At 38.0% G+C, this 16082-nt stretch overlaps 1 protein-coding gene across 2 annotated transcripts in view; it reads left to right on the top strand.

Moving 5' to 3' along the window:
• Positions 1 to 16082, top strand: part of IPO7 (importin 7) — a 35095-nt gene that overhangs the window by 1927 nt on the left and 17086 nt on the right. For both annotated transcript variants that reach the window (XM_042038333.1, XM_042038334.1), the window contains exons 2-8: positions 6843 to 6924; positions 8513 to 8666; positions 9016 to 9174; positions 11671 to 11827; positions 12480 to 12569; positions 13002 to 13096; positions 13198 to 13282. In XM_042038333.1, coding sequence (XP_041894267.1) covers positions 6843 to 6924; positions 8513 to 8666; positions 9016 to 9174; positions 11671 to 11827; positions 12480 to 12569; positions 13002 to 13096; positions 13198 to 13282 — 822 coding nt within the window. The remainder of the gene's footprint in view (positions 1 to 6842; positions 6925 to 8512; positions 8667 to 9015; positions 9175 to 11670; positions 11828 to 12479; positions 12570 to 13001; positions 13097 to 13197; positions 13283 to 16082) is intronic.

The raw sequence follows: 16082 nt of genomic DNA, 5'->3' as shown, positions 1-16082 counted from the left end.
TTTGTTGTGGGAAATGGAGCATCACTAATCTTTCACAGATATTTTGTGATAAAACTATATGCTAAACCAGAAGTCTGCAAGCACTTACACATACATGCAGCTTTAGTCACATGCGTGGTCTTGGTTTTACTTAGGTTTATTGAAGTCAATTATGCATTTTCTTGCAGTATGCTGGTCTAAATTTGTCGAATATTAGAGCAGTTCTGTTACCAGTTAATACTTAATTACAGGTATGGGGGTCTCCTTCTTTCTAAAAATGAGATTACAACAGCAGTGAACACTGTTCTTGCATATGGCCAGGCTACACAGGTGTTTTTATAGCTTAATAGTTGTCCTTGGCTGACCTTTTAGTTTACCCTTAGTTTGTTAGAAGTGCCTCTGTTGAGCTGATGAGACTGGCTTTCAGCAGAATGGTCACTTTACCTTACCAGAAAAGACCATGCATCAGTCAGTAATTGGTATTCCTGATTAGTGGAAGAGATATCTAAGTAGCTAAGAGTTAACCAGGTATTTAGATCTGTCTTCACCATATCCAGTCAGTCAACAAAGTTTCTACTGAGAGGAGAAGGGAACTGGGATGTATGATTCTTGATTTGTCCAGACTCTATTATTTTTCCTTTGACCTTGGCCAAGTCATGAATTATTCTATGCTTTATTTCTCCTTTCACTAAGTTTTTATCAGGCTGTATTGCCTGCACATAAGAGGCTGTGAGAACTTCCAGAGTTGAGATAATGGTAAAAAGCAAGTATTTTGGTCTCTTTGGCTTTACTTTTCTCACTCTGAAAAGAAGTTATAGGGAATGAGGTCACTGGCTTTTGTGTCTGAGAATTTTTAGTTGATGAGGTACCCTGAGCTGTTCACCCATCTCTGTCCCTGTCTCGCAGGGGAAAGCTGCGTTTTACCAGGACTTAGAACCAGACTCTTCAAGTAAGCTACTGGAGAACAGCAGGAACACATTGCTGCCTTTTGAAATAGTCTTTGTGCTTCATGTATAAAGTGTTTTTCAGAAATTGTGATGAAAATAGGTATTTTTAACTATGCAGCTATGGAATGACACTCTGAAAATAATAGACAGTGTTGTTTCATCTTTTAATATCAACATAGTTATAAAGGTGAAGTTGCTAGATAATACTTTCAGGTTTTTTCTTTGTAATTCCAGGGAATTTATAACTTCACTGTGATGTATGTCTTGTAAGTCTCTGAGATTAACCTTGGTGTGTGAGCTATTAAGATATTTTTTTAGACTAACAACCCAATTTTTGTGTCTGACAGTGTTTAGGGGGAAAAAAGTGCAATCCCCCGTAACTCATCATTTTTTGTAAGTCAGAGCTCAACAGAGTTTGTTTAGGAAAACATCCTGATGCTCTACTGGAAAGCGACTTTCAGAAGTTACACTTAAGCTTTTTCATGTTTTAATATGAGTGACACAGAAAGGATGAAAAGGAAATCTTGTTGGCTGGCCACCATCACCACTGGTTTAAGGGTGCAGTAGGGCCTAGTTCAGTGCATTTCACTGCCTGCTTAATAGCCACAAATGTCAGAAGGATGGTATGATTAAATTAAAAAATTGGACTCTTAGCTGCTGAGAGTTTAGGAGTGAAAGGTTGTCAAAGGGAAAGAAGCAAGTTGCTTCTTACATGGTGTCCTTCAGACAAGACTTGCCAAATGCTGGAATTCTATGGATACTTTGGGCTAGGTGTTTATAGTGTTACCTCCAGCGTGAATTTTTTTTAACCTTTTGTGACACGGTCTGTATGTGTAACATCTACAGCTCTATATTGTAGTGTAAGAAAAAGAACAGAGCATGAGTTTCTTGGCTTTGATTATCAGATCACAGGGTCTCTTTTGAAGTTGCTAGGGTGACATTTTACCCAAAGTACTTCGTTACTTTCACTTCCCTCATCTTCCATCTATATATTCTAGCGCGTCCTAGATGAGGGATGCTTTGGGAAACGGTGTTTTAAACTGTGTGTGCCAAGGCTGGTCCAACACCAGGAATCCCCTTGGGGGCAGTAAGGAACCGAGGGAGTCCTGGCTCCACTAGGAAGAAGTTTCCTTCTTGGTGCAAGTTGCCCAGCACAAGGTAAAATGTGAGCGGAAAGGGCCACTTGCCACTTTCTCATGACTTAGCAGAAAGTTTCTGTGTGTGCTTAGCAAGCCTCTGCTAGGAGCACACTGCTTTTTCCTCAGCCAGCAGTAGAGCAAATAGTCCTCCAAACTTGCAGACAGTATTGTGATAAAAGGAGCATCAGGGATGTTTGCAGGAACTGATAAGTGTATGTGTATCTTTTGTGGACATTAAACTAGGTTTGCATATTGGTTGTAGCTGCCTAAGAGGTGGCAGAACTGGCTTGCAAAAACCTGAGGTCAGAATGACTTCCACACCTGCTGAGTTCTTATAAAAGAATTAAAAGAGTGCTACAGGGCAGTTTGCTGATTCAGCGTGGCCTTCCAGCTCCTGACCTTACCTTTCTATAAGAAAAGTTTCATCTCAGTGTAATAGTTATGTGCACCCAGTCCTGCTATGACTAAGATCAAAAATTGCATGTAGGTTTTTTTTCCCCAAAAATGGAATGGAGGAGAAGCATTGAATTCTTATTTTTTTCATCTACTTTATTTTTAAAATGTTAGCCTTTATTCACATGTGTGCTACTTTGAATAGCTATATAAATAACCTAGGGTTCTAGTTTAGCAGCATGTAGTAAGTGTTGCTCATCTGTTGTGCTTTTTTGGGCAACAGTAAAGGAGGTGCCTATTGTAGTTTGTTTGTTATGGTATGTCAGGTTCCTGATGTCTGAAGAGAATGCATGGAGATCTTTTTACCCAAGATGAAACTTGTTTTTATCATTTAGAGGCATGCAGGCTTTGGGTGAGAGATGAATATTCCAGCATTAAAGATGAATGTAGCTTACTGCAGTGAGTATCATTACTGGAGGAAAAGTGCTTTTCCACATTGTAATTAACTATTCATAGTTCACATGCCATGAACTGGTCTCTTCAATATTAAGTTTGAACTTCTTTCCTCTTTTGGATTATGTAGCTGGTATGACACTTTTCTCAAAAGTCTCTTTTAGCACATATCTAACAAAGCAACCCTGCTAGGAGAAGCTGCAATGAACTGTGCAAAAAGATTGTATGTTCTGGAGCAGTGATTGATACTAACAGACAGTGGTGTGAGGTTTGTGGTCTGATAGAACACATTCCTCAGCTAGCCAGGCTGCATAGCAAAGATTGCTCTTGGGAAAAGCCCCTGAATTCTTTGGCTCTTAGACAGCAAAGTCATACCAGTGACATGGCATGTTGGACCTTTTGTAAGGGGGAAGGACTTGAGATGAGTTTTGGTTTTGTTTTTCTTTAAATGCTGAGTTAAGTGTAGGAAGACTGACTTCTGTGACAGAACTATTTTTAAAAAAATAGTGTTGTTCTCTAAATTTAGTATTTACTTTTAAATGGTGTTTGTAAACAAGGAACAAGAGAATAAAAGTAAAAATTTTACCAAGTCAAAACTTTAAAGTCTTAGAAATTCTCTGTTCTTAGTGTAGTTTATAGTAGGTGATAGCGACTCTTGTGAAATCCTGATTTTAGTTCAAAAATGTACCTAAAATAGGTGTGGTTTTCAGTGTGGTTGTTTTCTTTAGCAGTGCAGTCAGTGAAGAGGAGCATGCTGTCCTGAGAGGCAGCAGCCCTCTTGGGGGACTAAAATTATTATAGATGGAAGTAGCTGAAATAGATGTGGGTTCAGTATTTTTTAATGACGTGGATACAAAAAAGCACCGAGGCGCTGTCTTACTTTAGGTTCAGTTGTTTTTGTCCCAAGTGCCAGTGAAACACTTGGTGCTCTTTTTAAAAGTGAAGCAGAGCAAGGGAGCATGTGAGAGGTGACTGTAGGACCTGGAGTTTTCTTTGAGCATTCAGTACACTCTTGTCTTCATGGAACTGTCCTTACTCATCCCAACATTCCAGTTTCTCTGGAATCACCTTCCTTTCAGTGGCTTGGGAAGGAGGTCATTGCGAAGAGCTTGGAAGTCCTTTATATTCCATACAGAATGCATAGAAGTGTTAATGTAGCTCTGTGTGAATGTAGGTATTAACTGAGAGGATTAAGAGCAGACTATGATTGGCAAGTACAAGGTATTTTACTTGTATTAAAAGCACAGATTATATCTCGGCTGAGTCTGCTTTGAACCGCTAAAGGTGATAAAGTAGCTCATCCTCATGGTTGGTTGGAGTCTGATGCTTCAGATGCTAATAAGGATGATACTTGGAAGATTTTAGAAAAACCAAACAGATAATGGTGTAGATGTTTTGGTTCTGTCCCTTAAAGCTTGCTATAGTTCAACGAATCCAGTGAAAATATATTAATCCCACATGCTAATGGAATTGATATTTCTGGGGAGCTTCTGTAGCCTGCTATAGGCACAGGCTCAGTCCTGTCCTTGTATATGAACAAAACATTCTTTGGTATTTTATTAAATTTCAGTATATGGCAGTTTTATACACTGCTGTCTATTTTCTGTTTCTTTGAAGACATAAGATTTTAAAATTTAATTTCTTTTGGTTTTCCCGTTAGCTCCTTAGTAGCTCTTAAGCAATTTCCATATTTGTTGCTGAAACTGATGGTTTTTATTGCAAGAATAGTGGTCATTTATCATGGGAAAGGGAAATTAATCCCTCATTTTTAAAATTATAGAATTAAATGCTTTTGACTTCGCAAACTGCAGGTTTTCACTATAGGAAAGATATCTGTTAAGCATATAGCCCTTGTGGAAAGACATCAGTTTGCACTTTTAAGTCCATTTTATGCAGACTAATATGACCTTATTTGTAGGTGAGTTAAAGGTTATTGAAACTGAAAGCTTTCTTCAGGTTCATAACTCGTTAAATACAGGAGCACTTCCGCTGACATTAATGTTAAGCATAGATCTGAGTGCTGTGCCGAATTAGGGTCTGATGTCATTCGGAATGTGCTGCAGGACTCTGTCTATTAATGCTCCTTAAGAAAAGGAGGAACTTAACGGACCTGGACCTGTAGGAGAAATCAAACCCAACTAGTAAATTTTATTTTAAATTTATTTGTTCAACCATTACTTGGCAGTTGAAGACAGTCGCTCTTTTTATTTTTTTCATTTGAAAGTGTATTTGCTTCTTGAGGACTTGAGGGATTATCACAGGGACACGGGTCAGCAGGACGTGTGCTCATATTGCAGTGTCAGTTACTCCCAGTCCCAAATCACACTCTACAAATAAACATTTCAGTGGGACCAGATGCTCCTGGGTGCTCTGCAGCCTGTAGAGTTTTAGTGCACAGGATGAATGTGTACAACAATGTTTTAACATTTTGGACAGATTCTTAAATCAAATTTGTTCTACATTTGAAGTCTAAAATTACAGGAGATAGAAAACAAGCTACGCTATTCAAATCTGAGTACCAGTGTCATGTCCCAGGCTGTCCCTTTTACAGTTGTTTATACTGGAACCTATTGGAGATACTTGCTCAGGAAAATTAAAGTTGGAGAGAAGATTCTGGTACTGTAGGAGTGAGCTGAGCAGTGTTACACACTTAGGAGGAATCTTGATATCTAGGGCTTTTGGTCCTACTGAAAGAATGAAAGGATAATTTATGATTATTTCTCTTTATGATAATGAAATTGCTGCAGCATCTGAGACAGCCATTTGGTTTTGATAAATAGTGTAATTTTGATGGTTTTCGAAGTAGCAAGTGGGTAAGAGGTGTTTTCCTACATGTTAAATTATGTGGACCTGTGCAGTTGTCTTTGATAGAGGAGCTGCAAAGAACATAGGAAACAACATTGCCATGTAAGTGAAGATAAAGCAGAAGAGCAAAGCTGTTCGGAAGTTGGATGAGGTAGATCAGGACTTGTCCAACAGAACATCTCTAAGGATGAGATCCCACAGCCGTTGTGGATAAGTGTTCCAGGCCTTGGCCTCCCTTGTGAATTTTTTTTCCCATGCATAAAATAGGGATTTCCCACTGTAACTCATCTCTATGGAGTCTTCACCTTGAGGAAAATTATGTTGGGTTTCAGTTAAGAAAAGTAGTTAGTTTTGAAGGATTGCAATTCACTCTTCCCAGCAAAGTCAATGTATCATCTCAAGTTCTTGATGCTTGGGAAAGGCAGGTAAAGGGTGTTGTAGTAATGTTAAGGTTTGTTTCCTCATTGAAAATACAATCCAGTCCTTAATGTATCAGTGACAGTTCTCATTATTGTAAGAAAAAACATGTTTTGTGGTTTTTATAAGTGAACTCCTGCAAATCTTTGGGAAGCTGTTACTCTGCAGATGTGTCTCCATTTGGATCTCCCTGCTGTTGCTTTGCTGTTGTGTAGTTCTGTGGACAGCTGCTGCAGTAGTCCATCAGTGGTCCCTTGAAACTGGTTTTTCAGAAAGATGAAGTAGGAGTTGGACTTAGTTTTAAAACGTAGTTCCCATCTGTTTCTTAGCTTATTATATAATGGACTCATACCTTGCTAAAGGTCACTGTAAACTTGCTGCACTTGGGTTTTTCGGGCTGCTCAGGTGCTTCAAGTGTTTGTTCTGAATGGGGAACATGTTTGGTCACTGTGGAAGGCTGATTCCTGCAGCCTATTCAGTGATTTTTTCAATTTTGTTACATTAAATGGTAGGGTTTTTCCTCCCCCTTGCTGTCTTCAAAATACAGTGAGCACAAAACTTTGGAATGCTTTGGCTGATTAGCTGACTCCTGTGCAAATGGCTGAATTGCTGGTATTCTACTGACTGCATTACATCATTATAAAGATATTGTAAAACTTAATGAGACTATTCTAAAACTTAACTCTTTTTTTTTTTCCCCTCTTCATAGGCTCATAAGTCAGTGAACTTTGTTTCAACTCTGCTTCAGATCACTATGTCCGAGCAACTGGATTTACCAGTGAGACAGGCAGGCAAGTTTTCAAATACTTTTTTCGTTGTATTTACTCTAGTGGTGCATACACACAATGCAGATACTGTCAAAGAATTCTAATGGTTTTAATATCAAGCACTCGAAAGTTGGGAGTTGCTCAAATTACAGTCATCATGAGCTATTACCTGGCACCATACACTGAGCAAGGGAGACAGAAAGAAAAGGTGTGTCTGGCTCTTGAATGATTCTTCCCCTTTATCTCTAGTGAACATTCCTTGGGGAAGCAGAATGGTTTATGATGCTGGGACACTTGGTCCAAGGAGGTCATTTAAACTTGTACTGTGAGCACTAATGTTTCTAAACATACTAAGTGGAAGAAAACAAGTTACATCTTTTGGAACCATGCTTATTTGCACATGAGCTATCAGTAAAATTGGATGTTGATTATTGACAGCTCCAAACATCACCTTAAAGCTGCTCTAATACTTGATAGAGGTTTTTAGTACAATATTTCAATGGGTTTTCTGACTTGTCAGGAGGGCGTGATCTAGATTGCTTATTTGGACCTTCCATGTAGTAGACTACTCCAAGCTGTAGCCTAAACTTAACATGCATTTTTATCTTACTGCTTGAGGGGGTACCATTCAAATGATGACACAAAAAGGTTACTGCTTTACGAGTATAACATGCAAAAAGAAGTTTGAAAACAACCTCTGAAATTTCACCCTCCTCCATGTAAGCCAATTAAACCCCAAAGCATCCTGTGGAGAGTGGGGATGGCTCATTCAAGGCACAGCTTACAAACAGTGTGTGTTTGCACAGCAATTAATGATAAATCACTCTGAGGGCTGGCTGAAGTCTCTATCACTTCAGTCTTGTAGTAATCTGCTGAGTGTTTCTTGACCTCTGCAGACACTTTTAGAAAGCCTGTGGTTTCTGAATCTTCAAAAGGTGCATATGAAAGTTAGGTAGAGAAGTTGCTTTATGGACTTGTGTGTAGAATTAGATTAACACTAACTTTGTTACCAGTTTGCCCTTTGAGATTTCCTGTTGCATGTTGTAAGTACTTCTAAGTGCAGTAATTTATATTCTGCCACACAGTTTGGATTTGGTTGTCAAATGGTAAATGCAGAGTTTGTTCCAGCAGCCTGATTGCTACAAATTACTCTGGCCCATAACCTGGGTATAAAGGAGCTCTGTTTCTCCAGGATTCATTCCTGTATGACAAACTTAATTAGATTTTTTTTTTTTTGCTTGCAAGGGATGTTTGAAGTCATCATTGGTATTGATCAGCTTTTCTTTTTCAGTTTTAATGAAAACATTGAGAAAATCATTTGAAAGGATTTTTCAGAAGTGTGTTGCTGAATAGTTCCACAACTGCTTACTGGAATCACAGATAAAAGCAATACCTTTAGTATTTTTATATTAAATGGATGAAAGAGTATCATATAGTGAATTATCGGGTTAATAATTTGCATGGTTTATATATTTTGATTCTCCTACTTAGGAAGGGCCAATGATTTAGTAATTTGGGTCAGTTTTGTTCTAAAAAAACATTTGCTTGCAAGATGTGTGTTTGTTTTGTTCTTTGAATGGCTGTCAGCTGATTTGCCACTTTTGTTTCACAGGGGTTATCTACTTGAAAAATATGATAACCCAGTATTGGCCAGACCGTGAAAGTGCTCCAGGAGAGATCGCACCTTACTCCATCCCAGAGGAAGATAGACACTGTATCCGTGAGAACATTGTAGAAGCCATTATCCACTCTCCTGAGCTGATCAGGTGCACAGTTTTAGCCTCTGCATGAATTGCCTGTGGATTCTGACTGCTGGGTTTCTTTCTTTTTTTATTTTTCCCCCAGCTAAGATCACCCACATGCTAAGCATCATTGTCATACACTGTGTATCCTAAACATAGAATTAATGTAGATGGAAAAACAGTTTTCAGCTTGTGTAGCATGTAGAAATTTGAAGTTCCTTAAATGGAGAATATTAAGCAGAAACTACAGAAGCTAAACCTTCTAAACAAAAAGGAAGTCTACATATGGACAGTATTTGCTGTTTCAACACTAGAAGAATATTATTAAAATAATAGTAGTAACTTATTTAATTGTTGTGCTTTTGATTTCCAGAGTACAGCTTACTACTTGCATTCACCACATTATCAAGTATGATTATCCGAGTCGTTGGACTGCAGTTGTGGAAAAAATTGGATTTTATCTCCAGTCTGACAATAGTGCTTGTTGGCTTGGAATTCTTCTCTGTCTTTATCAACTTGTGAAAAACTATGAGTAAGTTCTTTCTGGTCTTCCTCCATATAAACCAGCAGAATTAATATATTGGTGTGTATTTTTTTGTACTCTGTGTGTATCTTGTAACCATATAGAATTGTCTGTGGGACTGCACAAAGGTGATGGAAATGTCATTTTAGGAAGTGTTCTTGAATACTTGCTATGCAGATGCTGGCTCGTGTATCTTTTCCACTAAAAAAATGACAGAAAAAATGCTTCTAAAAGTCTAAATTCAAAAAAAAAGAGGGTGTTTTAAAACCTTAATGTGGTAGTTGTTTTTTATGGATTGATGGCAGTAAGAAAGTCTGCTCAAAAACATGACTTTTGCAAGAATTTATTATTTAAATCAGGTTTAAACTTTTAAACAATTTTTACTCTAATACTTGGTGACAGTAACCACAGAAGGGTTTCAGAGTGTGAAATCTGGAATGCTGGGAGGCTCAGAATTAGTTAACTGACTTTGCTGTGATCCCTTGAGTAGCCTCATCCAACCTATCAGGATACTTTTATCAAAGCCCACTGTATTCCTACAAGCAAGGCATGGGGCTGGAATACCTGTGAGTGTTCCTGGCTCTGTATCTGTGTTATGTCAGAGCTTTAAAGTTGAGGTTGCATTTTAAGCAGCTGTGTGGAGCTTGGCTACTGCTGCCATCCATGAAGCACATTTGGGCTGGGTCAGAGAAAAGGACAATCCTGGAGTCAGGGAACTGCAGCAGTGAGACTGATGGAATCTGCAACTTACTTTTTCAAAGCATTGGAATGCATAACATTTCTGTTTCAGGTACTTGTCTTAAAATGTTGCATGGAAAAATTTCCATCTAATTTCATGAATTTTATGTCAATCAGTGTAAAACAGTGAATGTCAGTTTCTCAAAAATACTTTTACAGGAATGCCATAAAGATCTTTGTAATCCCATGTGGGAATTTTCTTAGTGGCTGAAAATTGCAAGTCCTGCTAGGAAAGGAAAGCAAAAAATTTCTTACTTGACTTACAGCTTAAACATTTTTAACTAAATATGCTGCAGAGATCTGTGAGCTACAAGTCAAGCAGTGTTCGTTCGCTGGTAGTGAATTATGGTGATAGAAATCCATGTTTAGGGATCTGAGCACAGCCATTGTGTGATAAGGTAACAGGTGTGTCTGTAGTCTCAGCTGATCAAACACTTCAGCTGAGGCCAGGAACTGCTCCTGCTTGCTCAGCTTTCTGGTGAACTCAACAAGGGTGAGTTTCATGTCACAAATCATGTAGGAATATGCACATTTCAGTGTGTTTCAGTCAGGTTAGTGGGACGGGAATCTCTGCAATGTTATGACTTTGATCAAGTTTTTACTGCTTGAGTTGTAGGAATATTTAAGTATTGAAATTTTTTTTCTTAACATGGTACATAAATATCTTTGAGCTTTTCACATTTTTTTTCTTTGAATTCAACCAGCAAGATCAAATGGCTGCTCTTTGCTTAGTCATTTTTTCTTGTCTTTTTCAATTTTTTGTGATTTAGAAACTGAATTTTCCTGAGCAACATTTAATCTTAATGATTATGTTTCTGGTTTAGAAAATGCATGAAAACTGTATTATTGAACTGGATTTTGGAGCTCAGTGTTTTGTAGTAGTTTTTACAGAACATGCCATCTGGCAGCAGATTGAGTAGTCTTCATCTTGTTATATTCTGAAAATTGCCACTGTTTAGGAAGCTGAGTACTGATATTTAATATTAGTGAAAAGTCTACAAAAAATGTGTTTAAAAAACAAACTGAAACCAAACGAAAGCTCAATCCTCTAACCCAAAAAATTTTCCACAGGAGTCCAAGACTATGACAAGTATTGATTGCTTAATCAAGAGATAAATGTACAATCATAAAATGATACTTTACCTTGTTATTGTCATCACCAGTATGGACAAGATCATGTTCTGCTGTGATAACTCTTGAGTCAATAAGGAGTTTCTTGTGTACAAGTTAAAAGTTGGGGCAAAGATTTCAAAACGTGCTTTCATTTCCTTTCGGGAATTTTGAACTGTTTGAGAAAGGAAATGGAGCCTTGTTTTCAGCATGGGCAAACTGGTGGGCTGTCCCCAGCACAGGAGGTCTGAGGCCCTCTTTCGAGGGTGGTTCCAGTTGAAGCCTGCTCAGAGCCTGCCCCATAGCCTTGAATCCCCACCTTCTCTATCAGATTGTTAGCTTTGGGCAAATTAAATGCCGAGATGTGAGACATCAGTGGCAGGCTGTGAGAGACTTCTCACTTTACTTTACCCAGTGTCAGTGAAGCAATCTAGCTTCTGCAAATATTTTGGTAAATTGTGAAGTCTGATTAATGTATTTCTCATCTGTAACACTATATGGCTATGGCTTTATTTCAGAACTGGCTACGGGGTGTTAAGTCATAGGTTGTTACAAGCTGTCATATAACCTCCTTGGGCCTACACTGGGGCAAGGTGAGTTTTCTCAATTTAAAGCTACCTGAAAGAACTACAAAACTGGTTTTGTTCTTCTCTAAAGGTACAAGAAACCAGAGGAGCGAAGTCCTTTGATAGCTGCAATGCAACATTTTCTGCCAGTCCTGAAGGATAGCTTCATTCAGCTCTTGAATGATCCATCAGACCAGTCTGTCCTCATCCAGAAACAGATCTTCAAAATATTTTATGCCCTTGTCCAGGTAAAAACCTTTGTTTTTCCTTACTTTGTACTTACTTACTGTTTTTTTTACTTGAGCAATAATTTAAAGTAAAGCATTATGCTTTTCTTTAAAATAGTGAATGACAGAAATATTACAATATTAGATTACATCTGAATCATTTTCCCTACTACTCAGCTCCATGAATCACAAGTTTCTGATTGTCTTGTGCTTTTACTTTTGTACAGTGCTATTCCTGGTTGGCATTAGATAAAACTTACACATGCCATCCTCTAAGGTAGAGTGTTTGCTGGAAAACCAGTTAGAAAATGAGTTTTCTAAGGACAGATTGTGGAGGCCAGCCTACAGAGAATTACCAGGGTAAATATAGCAGCTTGGAATGAAACTGCTGTTAAATGCTTCAGAAATTAGAGTAACATCCATTTAAGTAGCATTTTAGCATTGCATAAGCACAATGAATTGGAGCAAAGACCTCTGGCACCTTTGAGGATATTTAGGCTATAGATTAGATTGTGTTAAGTTCTTTAGCCTTGCTTTTGAGGTAAATTGCTAATCTTTCATGGTAGCTAAGTGCAGGCAAAGATTTGAAAGCTGAAATTCAAACTGTAGAAGTAACATAAATTTATTATAAAGCAATTCAAAAATAATTCCCCCTTTTGCTTTTTTTGACAAGTACACATTACCTTTGGAGTTGATAAATCAGCAAAACCTGACTGAGTGGATAGAAATCCTGAAGACTGTTGTCGATAGAGATGTACCAGCTGTAAGTGGCTTTTGGCTATTTATGCCTTTAAGCTTAAGTATTTTTCATTCATTAGAATGTTCAACAGTTTAATTTTTTATTTCTGCATTCTCTTCTCTCTACAGATGCCAAGAAAATAATTTTTAATAAGATTTGGCTAAATGGGGAATTTTAAACAGACTAAACAAATTTTGAAAATATGTAGCTTGTATGGGAGTTCTGTTGTTTTCAAATTATACCAAAACTTACTTTGACTTCTTGTTTAAAAACTTAATTGATCATTTAGGCATATTTCATGGGATTTATTTTTAGATATGCTGCACTTCATACTTCTATTAAGCTAGAAGTGGAAATGGCAGGTTAAAAGCCAGATATACTATGTAGTTGTTCAAATTACATATAATTTGAGCTCTTTGTGAATAATTGGTAAATAATGTTGGTTTTTTCCTAAAGGAAACCCTTCAGGTTGATGAAGATGATAGACCTGAGTTGCCATGGTGGAAATGCAAGAAGTGGGCTTTGCATATCTTAGCTAGGCTCTTTGAGAGGTATTTTCTCTTCCATTATTATTTTAAAAAAACCCCAAGCAAATATTCAAGACAGTAATATTGCTGCAGACTTGAGTTTACATACTTGCTTCTAATTCTAGGTATGGAAGCCCTGGTAATGTTTCCAAGGAGTACAATGAGTTTGCTGAAGTTTTCCTGAAGGCCTTTGCTGTTGGTGTTCAGCAAGTAAGAAACACTGAATTCAGGGGTATTCGGATAAGTTTAGAATTAGTAGTAATTTCTTACTTCATTATTTTCTGAAAAGGCTTCTTGCCCTTATTCACAATTTTTTTTCAAGCACATTGGTATGGAAAGCGCTGGTGTCTGTGGGTTAAAATAAAAGAGTGATAAGGAAATCATCCGTTTGCCACGTAGCACAGTCCATTTTCTGCTAATAAGCCCTCAGATGAGCTTCAGACAAATGCTACCAATTTTTTTCTTTTATGAAAGAGATGGGTGTAATTATGTGGTGTAGTTGACCTTCAGAACTACCTTTTTGCTCTGGTATAGTTTTTCTTTGACTCAAAGTCAGTAAAAGTCAGAAAGCTTTCAGCCTTCTCCAAAACCTGATCAAGCAGAGGCTCTCTTACAGACAGGTGATTCTGACAGTCCCTTTCCACTTGTCTCCCTGTTTTGGGGTTGCCACTTGTGCTGTGTTTTAGGGTCTGCTGTATGCAAAGAATCTTTGGATTAATTAAAAACCTCAGGTATGTTTTTATAAAATTTACTTGTATTTGGTTATAAATACCTTTATTTTAAGGTGATTATGTTGCAAATGTAAATAGACTATTAATTTATGAAAATCTCATGGTGCAGAATGTTTTCTTCAAAGCCTTTGAGTCAGACAAACAGTTCTTAGTTCAGTTTCAGTTCTCCTAATTTCTAACGAAATTATAATGAATTACAGGACTTTAAATGAAGAAATGTAGGGAAAGTATCTCATAAACCCATACTTTTTGAAGGTTGGCCAAAGAATGGAAAACATTTTTCCCATTGAATGTGAGGCAATGTATCCCAACATTCCCCTCAGACAAGTGGTGTCAGCATTGCTTCCTGAGGTGCTCATCTGTCACCTGTGGTGACATTAGGCAGTTAATTATTGCATGCTCCTTAAGGCCTTCCTGGTTGCTTTGCACTTCCAAGATAAAATGAAGTTCTGACAAAAGGCTGTGGCCTTTTACAGTCTCTTTGAATCAGATTTGATCCTTACTGTTACTACAGCTAGGAAGCACTAAGAATTCAACATTTAAAGGAAACTGCTACAAAATCAATACTTTAGCAGGCTTAGTTTATTCCTAAACAATAATGTAACTTGTTTAGGAACACAGACTATATTTAAGGTTCTGCCCTCCCATTTTTCTGCAGGAGAGAGATCTTGGGCCTTTGCTCAGGACCTGGAATCCGTCAAATAAATGTTGTGGAAGATTTTTGAGCAGGATGTGTTTCTTTACAGAACTTGGAAATCTGTGAAATACTGAAGAATACAAATTTGGATAATAAGTTTCATTGAGTTCTCTCTACTTTGCAAGTTGTTTGCACCCTTTTATTAAAGGAGTAATAGATAAATGCAAGGCATGAGACTACAGATGGTTCAAGTATAAACTTGAAATATACTACTAATATTATTGTCCTAATTACTTCTCATTGATTATCCCTCACCTCTCAAAAAAAAAAAAGAAAAAAAAAAAAAAAAAAAAAAGTCCTGTACATTCAGCATCCACTTTAGCTAATCTTTCTTAGCTTGTCCAAAACAGGCTGAGCTGCCTAGCTGGAACACCTTGAATCTATCCCTTGTGTTAGCAGCTGTTTTGCTCAAGATGCTTCTCATGAGCCAGAACTAAGTCCTGGTTGGACACTACTGCCTTGTTGTTCCTTGGCACTGTTACAGAATTTTATTTTATTTGCCCCAGAGTGTCCATTCTGCTTTTCCTCACTGCAGTTCTTAAACCTTTTCTTAATTTTATCCTATCTTTACCTGCTGCATCTGAATCATGAAACTACATGCATCTTCTTGGATAGTCCTCAAAACAGCTGCAAGTTTGAACTTTTGCTCTCTTCTTTTCTATCCTAACCCAATACCTAATGCCACGAAAATGTTTTACTCAGGTGTGGGTACTGACCAGTAGTTTCCCTGTAAATCCTGGAGGTTTTTAAACATGAGCAGTTCAAACTTTGGGAGCTGCTGAAGCATCTAGAGCATAAAACCATGTGTAAAGCTGTGAATATTTCGGTGAATGAGTGCATCCCCCTTAAACTGAAGTGCAAGGCAATTCCTTTGGGAAAAACACTTCAGTGTTTGTGTAATAAATTGTATCAATGGCATTCATTTGCAAAATAATGAATCTTATTTTCCCCAAATTTTTATTTTGGTAATATTACAGATTGATAGGTATCTTTCCAGTCCCTTCGGGTTTGGATTTTTTAAAAACTTCTTGTTCTGTGTGAAGAATTAAATGAAACCCTGGAAAGGGGATTTGCCATTTCTCTCCAGTTGGTGATGCTGCTTCTGAAGGTGCAGTGTTGCCACTGACCTGAATTGGGCTGCAGGGAATTCCCTTTGCATTACCCGTGCAAAACTCTCCTGTGAGCTGTAATTTAATTACTGGTCATGGTCCCATGTCCATTTCATGACCTTATTTGTGGAGAGCCATGGACTTGAACACAGGTAGATCCCTGTGAGGAGTTCTGGATGCCACCTCAGGAGAAGAATTGAGGCCAGAAAGCCAAAGGGAGTGGCTGATGGATCACTCTCCACACACACACACTCCTCACACAGCTGTGTGGCTGGGAGGCTGCTCAGAGATACAGATCAGCAGAATGTGAGTGTAGAGTATTCCACCAATGCAGTGGCTGGGCATGAATTTCTGCCCCCAAGGAGTGGCAGGATGGAATAATAAACCTCAGAGGGCAAGGCCCCCTGGGGTGTGTTGGTGGTGTATTAGCATGTATGGTTTGTCTTACTAAAGGATGGTATTTTTAAAAGATG

Source organism: Corvus kubaryi, unplaced genomic scaffold (genome assembly GCF_017639235.1).
Source record: "Corvus kubaryi isolate FWS band 111438036 unplaced genomic scaffold, C.kubaryi_AGA036_p1.0 37392, whole genome shotgun sequence".
Taxonomy (NCBI): Eukaryota; Metazoa; Chordata; class Aves; order Passeriformes; family Corvidae; genus Corvus; species Corvus kubaryi.
Note: the sequence above shows the minus strand (reverse complement) of the source record. Positions and strands in the feature narration are given on the sequence as shown.